We start from the raw sequence: 10,849 nt of genomic DNA on the forward strand, positions 1-10,849 counted from the left end.
ATTTTACAAGGATGATGGCTGAAACGTGGACATTCTTACTTTTCATGTGTGATCCTTGAAAAAATATCTCTCCAAACCATTATTTGTATGAACATGTAGTGAATTTTCTCATCAACTCTTTTTCAGGAATCACTGCTAAGGAATTTATCAGTACTCCACCTGGAAATGATGGTAAAAGTCATTATAGACTCTTCCGTGAAAAGATGGCTGAAAAACTAGGCAAACCTGTTGACAATGTACAAATAGTTACCATGCTAGATAAAGTGGATCTTTTAGAAATACGCTTTGCTGCCCATGGATCTCCATACTATACAAGTGCACGACTCAATGGAATAGTCACGGACAACAAAAATGAGGTATGGTGACCTTTCTCCTTGAATCATGTTCAGTTGTCATAAAAGATGTGTTACTTTGAGTTACACTTTCATTATAGGACTTAAAGTTTTTACCATAATAATCCATTTTGCATATGTTTCATTTTTCTTTCATATTTTTTTTTATTCCTCTCAATATATCACTGATTGAAATAATTGGATGATTTTAAAAAAAAGTGTAGAAATGTGTTTTAATAGCAGATTGTATGATATATGGAAACTTGTGTTGTTCTTCATTCTAACAAAAATGTTATACATCTATCACAGTTTGAAACTGCTTCTGGTGGTAAGATAGAGACAGTGGGTGTGTCAGAGTGCCTGCAAGAGTCCTGTGAAGGAGGCTGCTGGGACAAATTGGTTGTTGAAGAAAGCCCCAATGTGGTGAATGCAGGCACCGACACCAAAGTGGGTGTGGTCTCTGGTGTGGTTCCACAATGTGGCTGTCGTGTGCCTGTCAGTCAGACAGAGTGTACCCCAGATTATTGCTTCAACGATGGCCAATGTGTCAAAGATGACTACGGAATACTCACGTACGTCTTTATCTTCATTCTTCATGCTTAAGAATTGAATTACAAACTCAGAATCGTTTATGGTTTTCAATATTTAAAAACTTAAGACAAGTGAAATAAAAAAGATATGAAACGTGAAAAGCTGAGAAAACAAGAGAAAATTTCTTGTAGTGAATGTCCAGGTTAACAGTTTAAGTTGTCTCTTTGTTCAGATCAATACTTTTGGGTAGTAAAGACACTCTAGATGAAAGATGGAGGATATATGACTTGAGCCCACGAGAATGAATCAGAGAAATTTGATAAACAAAGAAAATTATTGTATTGTAGATGTGTGTGTACAGCCTCATTTGATGGTCCACGATGTCAAAACACCAAGAAAGGTTTCTCAGGAAGTGGTTATGCTCTGTTCAAACCCCTGGAACAGTGCCTCAGGTGGGAGACTAGTATAGAGTTTATCACGCAGAATGCCAATGGACTTATCCTATACAATGGGCCCCTAACAGCATTGTCCTACACTGATCCTACCGACTACATCGTCCTACAACTTAGGAATGGCTATCCTGAGCTCACAGTTGATCTTGGTACAGGTGCACTGACTTTGTACCTTGATGGCACTGGAGCTAGTACACTCAGCGATGGCAAGTGGCATCACATCAACATCATCAAGGATGGAAAAGTAGGCTTCTCTACGTCTTATAATACATCATTATACTTAATTTTCCATTATTTCAGATATTGTAGTAAATTGATGCAATACATTTGACTTTTATTAAAATTAATGTAACCAGAGACAACAGTTTATAAAAACATACAATGCTTGGATATACAGATAACATATTGGTTTGACTTTTGCCTATTGATGTTTGTAGATAATTAACCTGATGATAACAACCATCGGTAAACATTTCTATGAAAGTAGTTTACATAAAGAGCAATTAGCACAATTATATTTCATACTTTCAAATTGTAAAGCAATGTACTAAGATTGCACTTAAAGATGTAGGTTAAAAGAATATAAATGTTTATAGAGGATCACCGTGACGATGGACTGAACGTATAAATGTTTATAGAGGATCAGGGTGACGATGGACTGTACGTATAAATGTTTATAGAGGATCACCGTGACGGTGGACTGTACGTATAAATGTTTATAGAGGATCACCGTGACCGTGGACTGAACGTATAAATGTTTATAGAGGATCACCGTGACGGTGGACTGTACGTATAAATGTTTATAGAGGATCACCGTGACGGTGGACTGTACGTATAAATGTTTATAGAGGATCACCGTGACGGTGGACTGTACGTATAAATGTTTATAGAGGATCACCGTGACGATGGACTGTACGTATAAATGTTTATAGAGGATCACCGTGACGGTGGACTGTACGTATAAATGTTTATAGAGGATCACCGTGACGGTGGACTGTACGTATAAATGTTTATAGAGGATCACCGTGACGGTGGACTGTACGTATAAATGTTTATAGAGGATCACCGTGACGGTGGACTGTACGTATAAATGTTTATAGAGGATCACCGTGACGGTGGACTGTACGTATAAATGTTTATAGAGGATCACCGTGACGATGGACTGTATGTATAAATGTTTATAGAGGATCACCGTGACAGTGGATGTGTATGTAAATGTTTACAGATGATCACTCTGACAGTGGACCACTGTCGAACAGCCTCGGGTACAGACAGAAGTAGCTGTGAAATGACTGGCTATACCAAGAGCACACATATGTACCTCAACATCAACACACCACTTCAGATGGGAGGAACATCTCCATCAACACTCCAAACACCACAGGGTGTCACTGCAGCAAAGTTTTCTGGATGTATGAGGAATCTACGACATAAAGGAGAGGTAAACAGAATTGATTGTTTGTGAGCTTGACAAAATGTTTGACGGAAAATCTCCTCTCCGTTTTTGACTCATTTGGCTTTGTGAATATAGCAAAACGTGGTTTAGAATTTTGATATATGAAAATTTTGGAACAGTAATGTCCTTTTTTTTTCTATCATGGTGATCTTGTATTGACCCCACCTCTCTCATTATATGACTAATTGTTTTAGAAAGGAAATAATGTTGTGTTTTCATTTATATTAAACAATATGTTACAAGATTTATTTCCCTTTTCACATCATTTCAATCTTGTCTGAAGATCTCTCTCAGTTTTCCATCTCTAGGGACATGTTTTAATTATTTGTTGCTTGTCCATGTATTTATATACAGATTGATATATGATTTAGAATTTATGCAATAATACAATTCACTTTAGCATGGGTGAGATAGGTCGTTTCACCATGCAGCAGTACCCTTGTTTTCATTGATGGAAACCTTTAGTATTGTAATTATGTTATTGTATATTGTGACCTTGCAGTTATATGACCTTCACACGGGAGGTGTGTATGATGGGACCACAGACAGCTGCCCAGAGGAAGACGAAGCCTGTGGGAACAAATGTGGTGACCATGGAGAATGTCGTGTCACTGACATTTCTGTTACGCCCAAGACCACTGAGTGTATCTGTGATGGTGGTTACCGTGGAGATAACTGTGGTACAGGTAAGACTCCTAATTTTGATTTCACTTCTCTGGAAGGGCTTCTAACGAATATTTGGATATTAGAACTTGCTTTTATGAAGATATTTAATAAATGTACTAAATCAAGCTACAATTAAGATATTTGATAAATGTTGTACTAAATCAAGCTACATTAAGATATATGATAAATGTTGTACTAAATCAAGCTACATTGAGATATTTGATAAATGTTGTACTAAATCAATACATTAAGATATATGATAAATGTTGTACTAAATCAAGTTACATTGAGATATTTGATAAATGTTGTACTAAATCAAGCTACATTAAGATATATGATAAATGTTGTACTAAATCAAGCTACATTAAGATATATGATAAATGTTGTACTAAATCAAGCTACATTGAGATATTTGATAAATGTTGTACTAATTCAAGCTACAACACAACTAGACAGATTTGATGAATGTAATTGGGCTGGCTTGACAAACAATGTCGCCAGTGTGCATTCTTTTCCTGTCACTTGTCCCCTACCTGTGACTCTGAGCACAGCACCATCATTCCAGCTGTCATTAGGAAGTCATATATTTAATGTAATAGTGGTATTGCAGACTCCTTTCATGTGCCAAGAAAAAAGATTTGGAACTCAGCCAACTGGTTGTCTGTGTCAATCATTATCATGTGAAAGGTGTCAATATCCCATTGCCTCTGCTAGGATTTGAATGTGACAGCTGGAGTTTACTAGTCCCATGATCAACTGATCAAGCTAAATAGCAGATCTCTCAAACCAAGTTGTACATTACCAGGGTTAATTACCAGGGTTACATAAATTATCCTGCAGGAAGGAACTTGTCCTCGAGTTTCTAGGTTGTCAGCACAGCTGATAAGGCATGGCCAAGTATTATTCCTGCATCCCCAAATGGGTGCAAGTGTAACAGAGGTCATTCTTTATTTCATCACCTCTTCGAATACTCAAACCCTGTATCAGGATCGCATATAGATTCAGGACTGTTGTATATGTTGTTTTGTTATATGTGTAATAACTTTGAAGTGTACATTGTTCTGTCATTCACCTGTGGGCATATCGGTTTTAAATATTCCCATGTTAATAAAGGTAAGTATGCGTGTTTGAGAGCGTCCGTGAGTAGAAACGGGACTACACGAGAAAGTGGCAAATCAAAATGGTCGTGTATGTCACTCACCGTTAGAATCCTTCCGGAAGCAGGCACATACATACCTCAGTTGCAGTAAGTAATTATTGTATTCATTTGACTTTTAGTCATGTACACAATACTTGCTGTCAAAAACTTCTGGTGAATGACCGCAATAAGCTCGTTTTTGTGCACATACTGTATATCTTCAGTATAAAGGTGCAGTTCATATATTCATGCAGAGGGTATGTTTGGTACAACATTACACCCTGGACCTATGGTTTACTAGTGTTAACCCAGCCATGATGAAGATATCTGATAAATGCTGTATGTTACCCAGCTTTGATGAAGATGTCTGATAAATGCTGTACTTATCCCAGCTGTGATGAATTTGTCTGATAAATGTTTTACTTATCCCAGCTGTGATGAAGATGTCAGATAATGCTGTACTTATCCCAGCTGTGATGAATATGTCTGATAAATGTTGTACTTATCCCAGCTTTGATGAAAATGTCTGATAAATGCTGTACTTTACCCAGCTCTGATTAAGATGTCTGATAAATGCTGTACTTTACTCAGCTGTGATGAAGATTTCTGATAAATGCTGTACTTTTCTCAGCTTTGATGAAGATGTCTGATAAATGCTGTGCTTTACTCAGCTTTGATGAAGATGTCTGATAAATGCTGTGCTTTACCCAGCTTTGATGAAGATTTCTGATAAATGCTGTACTTATCCCAGCTGTGATGAAGATGTCAGATAAATGCTGTACTTATCCCAGCTGTGATGAAGATGTCTGATAAATGTTGTACTTATCCCAGCTGTGATGAAGATGTCAGATAAATGCTGTACTTATCCCAGCTGTGATGATGATGTCTGATAAATGTTGTACTTATCCCAGCTGTGATGAATATGTCTGATAAATGTTTTACTTATCCCAGCTGTGATGAAGATGTCAGATAAATGCTGTACTTATCCCAGCTGTGATGAATATGTCTGATAAATGTTTTACTTATCCCAGCTGTGATGAAGATGTCAGATAAATGTTGTACTTATCCCAGCTGTGATGAAGATGTCTGATAAATGTTGTACTTTACCAAGCTGTGATGAAGATGTCAGATAAATGTTGTACTTTACCTAGCTTTGATGAAGATGTCTGATAAATGTTGTACTTTACCAAGCTTTGATGAAGATGTCAGATAAATGTTGTACTTTACCAAGCTGTGATGAAGATGTCAGATAAATGTTGTACTTTACCAAGCTGTGATGAAGATGTCAGATAAATGTTGTACTTTACCAAGCTGTGATGAAAATGTCTGATAAATGTTGTACTTTACCTAGCTTTGATGAAGATAAATGTTGAACATTTACCAAAGCATATAAGAAATGTAATTATGATGAAGACGTCTTTCATATCTTGTATTTTGCCACAATATTGATACAATGAAAACCATATACAACAGGTTGAGGGAGACTTATATGAAATACACTTTGTATGTCCCTGCATGTGTGTGTATGTGCATCTGTGTGGGTCCATGATGACTGTGTGTTCATGACATCTCATGAACCTATGGACAGATTTATTTTGCATTGCATCACCCCACTAAGGTCTACGCCTGATTAGATTTTGGTTGTTATCAATCAAGGTTGGGGATGGAATTGGGGGGATATGGTGGGGCGGGGGTGGGGCGGGTATGTTTAAGTGTGTCATCACTCGCTTTGCTTTTGTCTTCTCTTTTCTATCGAGTATGAGTTGGGTTTTTTTCAAGAAGTAAATGTGTCCTGATTAAATAATAGTGGAATCATATGAAAAATATATTTGTCAATTAATATGTAGGTATTGTTCTTTTTCAGTTACAACCACCGTGGATTTTGGTGCTAACAGTTTCATGGAGTGGTCATTAGTTGAATCGTTTGCTAATCAGTTGTCAGTCAAGGAAACTGAACTACAGATGATGTATCGCTCAAGAGATCAGGAAGGTATCCTTTTCCACTTGACTTCGTCAGAGGCCGACAAGTTTATCAGATTACAGGTAAGGGAATTATTCTGAAACAACAACAGAAAAATTACTAAATTAAGTACTTTTTTTTATACATTTAACATGATAGCAACTTTTTCTCATCTACTAGTTTTCCAAGCAGAAGAATAATATAGGCAATTCTTAAACAAAATGGGTATCCGTTTTTTTCCCGAGAGAAGCCATTTAGAAAGTCATTTACACAAAAATGTAATTTAACTTATCAATGGGAAGAGATGATATCACAGGATATGAAATAGCATTTGTTGCTGTTTCTGTTTATCAGCAATAGATAAAAATAAATGTTAACTTTATTTCACAATAATTCTGAAACTTTAAGCTTATATTGTCAGCAATAAGGGTCAGGCATTGATGTATTGCCAAAGTGATACAATTTTTTTGATATATTGCTGTTTGGTTTCCCCAGATCATCAATAATGAGCTGATGTTGGTTTACAACCTTGGTGGAGATCAAGGGTCACTGGCCATGCCTGGGGTGGAAGCAAGTAACGGGCGATGGCACACAGTCAACATCAAGCGTGTCAGCAGGACCTTTGTGATGGCCGTAGATGGTGGAGAAGGACTAAACTATGTCACGTCATCTGGCCCATTAAATAGTCAGGGGGAGATTACTCTGTTACAAAGACAGATCTATGCTGGAGCTGAATTGCTATATGATGACAATTTAGACACAACTGGAACATTTGATGGCAAAGATTTCAACAGCTGTGAGTAGATATTACTTCACCATCAGGTGACTAACATATACATCTGATAACAGTCTGGATTCAGTCAAAATTTTGCTAAAACACCTTGGTGTTGTTGGTTATGTCTACATAAAAGAGTTCTGAAAGTCTCTTTATCAGAGCTCTACAGTGTATGGGAAGCTTGTATGTAAATGTTGTGTTAAGAAGTGTAATATATAATTAAATGCTCTGTTGCAGCCTGTTACAATGACATTCGGCTTGAAACTGCATGGTTCCCCATGACAACTGCAGAATCCAGTGAAAACACCCTTGTTAACCTTGACAGACGTATATCAGTTCAGAATAACTGTGTCAGAAATGATTGTGTGGGAGTGTCCTGCCCAGCTACCTTTGTCTGTAAGGGCCTGTGGGAGGCATACAAATGCATGTGAGTATGCCAGTCTTCATAATTACAGAGCAAACAACTTGATACAGTGGGCGTTGGCCTTACAAAATTGTAAATTGTTTGAAATCGCTTTGTGTTAATGCAGTTGACCTTGTGCTGCACTGTATTTATGATCTAATCCACCAAACAAAGTGAAAGGTGAGTCTTTAGATAAATAGGTTTGTCATTTTCAAAGCAAGATTTTTAATTGATGGGAATTAATCCATATAAAAATAAAATTATTACAAAAATTTTATATTTTATTATCTTATATATCATACATTTATCCTACTGTCAGCACATTTACAAAATGATCTGAGAGTGGAGTAACACAACGTGTTGTGGTGGAAATCATATATCTATTTGTATGTAACAGATGTCCTAGTGGGAAGGTGGAAGTGGGCAACACCTGCGTAGATATCAACTACTGTCTGGACAGTCCGTGCATGGGCTCCGCTACTTGTAGAAATGGAAACGGCACCTTTATCTGTGACTGTCCTGAGGGCTGGAAGGGCAAGCGATGCAACCTGCAAGCCATTGTTGAGGTTGTGCCAGCAGGTGGTACTAATGTTGGACTCATAGTTGGTATCATTGTTGCTGTGGTCCTAGGTAAGACTTTGAAAAGTTCAATATCATTTTAAACAGAACTGTCAGATCTATCCTCTGCCAGAAGTGATAATTAAGAACCAAGGTCCACGTCAACTTATCTGGGTATCTTCTTCTATAGAACCTTAATGCTTAAGAGTCCAAATATATAGGCATATTTCCTACAAAAGTCTCAGACTTGGAGTCAAAATATTCCTTTGTATCTTCTAGAGAGCCTTTTGACTTTATTTATTATCATAGCCTGATTTCGAATAAAATGTTTGGTGTTAAATGTTCCCAAATACCGCATTTAAGTCCTGATTCACTAAGTCTATAATCACTGAATGATCTCAATCCAGTATTGTGTCAGCAATGAAAGGTTGTAGCATAAGACTGATGATTTAATTTATGGATATAGTTTGCTGTAGACACAGGATTAATTAAAAGTACATGTATGTATACTTCCTTTTTCAGTACTTATCATTGCGTTTGTTTTGTTCCTGCTGTACAAACGTTGTGCTGGCAATGATGACATGGCTAACTTAGTAGAGGATGAGAAGGAGGATTACGACATTAGGGAAAATATTGTGGCTTATGATGAGGAAGGTGCAGGTATGTCTAAAAGATATCAGAATATTTTAGATAATGATGAGGATGGTGCAGGTAAGTCTAAAGGATGTCAGAATATGGCAGATAATGAGGAGGGCTGTGCAGGTCAGTCTAAAGGTTATTAGAATATGTTGGCTTTTGATAAGGAGAGTGCAGGTAAGTTTTTGAGAGTTTGGTATTATATTATAATGGAAGATGCAAATACATTTGAAGGTAGGAAAACAGGAAAAATATTGCTATGTCTGGGGTGGTGCAAATAAATCTCAGCAGGGTTTTTAACTGTAAAGACTACAAAATTCATATGAAATAAATGTAATTAAAAGCTTTATACATATGCACAGTGACTACATTGACATTTATTTATCTAGGTGAAGAAGACCATGAGGGGTATGACCTTAACAGACTACGGAAGCCCATGGACATGTCCAGAGCTGATAAACCCCTAATGAACATGGAAAATGAGAGACCCGTGAAATGTGAGTAGGAATACTAAAACATAATCCTGTTGACACTTCTTGTAATCAAAATGGAGGCAATTCAATTTTGTAACTCTATGAAGATGATAGTGTTATCTAAAATATAATGACCATTCTTGGAAGAAAATTGATACACATGAGGAGTGTCAGACTGAGCTGCTCTTTAAAAATGTAACATTTATACTGTTTGAAAACGAAGGCTTATTTGAACTTGAGGAAAGCATGTTAAAAGATTTGTTGTGTTTCCTTAATCATAATTGTGCAAAGTAACTAAAAACTTGAGCAAAGGGAGACAATCTAAATACAGTTTTAATACGGTGGTATAAAATAAGCTATTAAAAGGTGAATTTAATGAAATAAATGTTTTGTTTTCTACCAGTATCAGAAATGAAAAAGAGGGAAATTTTTTTTATTTTATTTTGTTTTAAAAAGAGTTAATAAAAGAGATGATAAAAGTCAAGTAATAGACTTGCTACTCTGAAGTATGTAAGTATTTATATTTATCTAAATAGTCTCTAGAGATTAAGAAGAACTGTAATATAACTTGATATGTCCTTACAGCTGGTCCTCCACAAGGTCCTGGTATTGGAGAGTTCATTGGTGATCGACTCGGAGATGCTGACGATGATCCCGGAGCTCCCCCGTATGACACACTTATGGAGTTGAACTACGAGGGAGGTGGCAGCTCAGCTGGTTCTCTTAGCTCGCTCAACACATCGTCCAGTGGAGGCGACCAAGACTATGATTACCTTAACAACTGGGGACCCAAGTTTGCTAAATTGGCTGATATGTATAACCAGTATGAGGATTCTGATTAAGCTCAGTAACACAGACAACGTGCACAGCTTTCAATGCAGTGTATGAAGAAATATAGAAAGGATTCTGCAGATTTACAGAAATTAGGTGGCTTAAAACTGCTTTATTTTCTTTCTGTTGTGCCAAAAACAGTTGAAAAAAAGACACTTGTTTTCAATGGCCATTGAAGTAACAGAAAAATTCCATTTCCACAGTTACCTGGTATGATTTTGATATTTCCTGGAACACAATCCTTACAAATGGATCATGCCAGCTCATGTGTTACCATGCCTCATTCCACTCCAAGGATCAAGTGAAGCGTTTTTCTTCATCATTTTCAAAGACGATTTTTTACATAAAACAGGAAATTTTTCCTTGAATAAGTCTGACATTTGACATAAATGGGTTTATCTCAAGGCAGGGGCTTATGAAATATGATCAACTTTATTTTCAAACTAAAGAGATATCATTTCGGTGGAAGATATTATATCTCAATAACATTTTTCAAACCTACAATAGGTTGAAATCTGACCTAGTTCACAGAGGATGGATTGTTGTGTATCCAAATCTTCATATATTTGTTACATGGATTGTTGAAATGTATTTTATCATTTGAATGAAATTAATTATATGCAAAATGAATAGTGATG

At 36.6% G+C, this 10,849-nt stretch overlaps 1 protein-coding gene across 1 annotated transcript in view; it reads left to right on the top strand.

The window, feature by feature from the left end:
• LOC132555681 (putative neural-cadherin 2) overlaps nt 1-10,222 on the top strand; it is a 43,216-nt gene extending 32,994 nt beyond the window's left edge. The window contains exons 24-35 of the mRNA XM_060220036.1: nt 127-356; nt 642-904; nt 1,211-1,559; nt 2,541-2,756; nt 3,274-3,457; nt 6,440-6,618; nt 7,031-7,331; nt 7,548-7,737; nt 8,111-8,343; nt 8,794-8,931; nt 9,297-9,404; nt 9,966-10,222. Of these exons, the coding sequence (XP_060076019.1) occupies nt 127-356; nt 642-904; nt 1,211-1,559; nt 2,541-2,756; nt 3,274-3,457; nt 6,440-6,618; nt 7,031-7,331; nt 7,548-7,737; nt 8,111-8,343; nt 8,794-8,931; nt 9,297-9,404; nt 9,966-10,222 (2,648 nt within the window). The remainder of the gene's footprint in view (nt 1-126; nt 357-641; nt 905-1,210; nt 1,560-2,540; nt 2,757-3,273; nt 3,458-6,439; nt 6,619-7,030; nt 7,332-7,547; nt 7,738-8,110; nt 8,344-8,793; nt 8,932-9,296; nt 9,405-9,965) is intronic.
• Nucleotides 10,223-10,849: the final 627 nt, after the last annotated feature.

Source organism: Ylistrum balloti, unplaced genomic scaffold (assembly GCF_031769215.1).
Source record: "Ylistrum balloti isolate Yb309-2 unplaced genomic scaffold, AGI_CSIRO_Ybal_v1 Utg370510, whole genome shotgun sequence".
NCBI classification, from domain to species: Eukaryota; Metazoa; Mollusca; class Bivalvia; order Pectinida; family Pectinidae; genus Ylistrum; species Ylistrum balloti.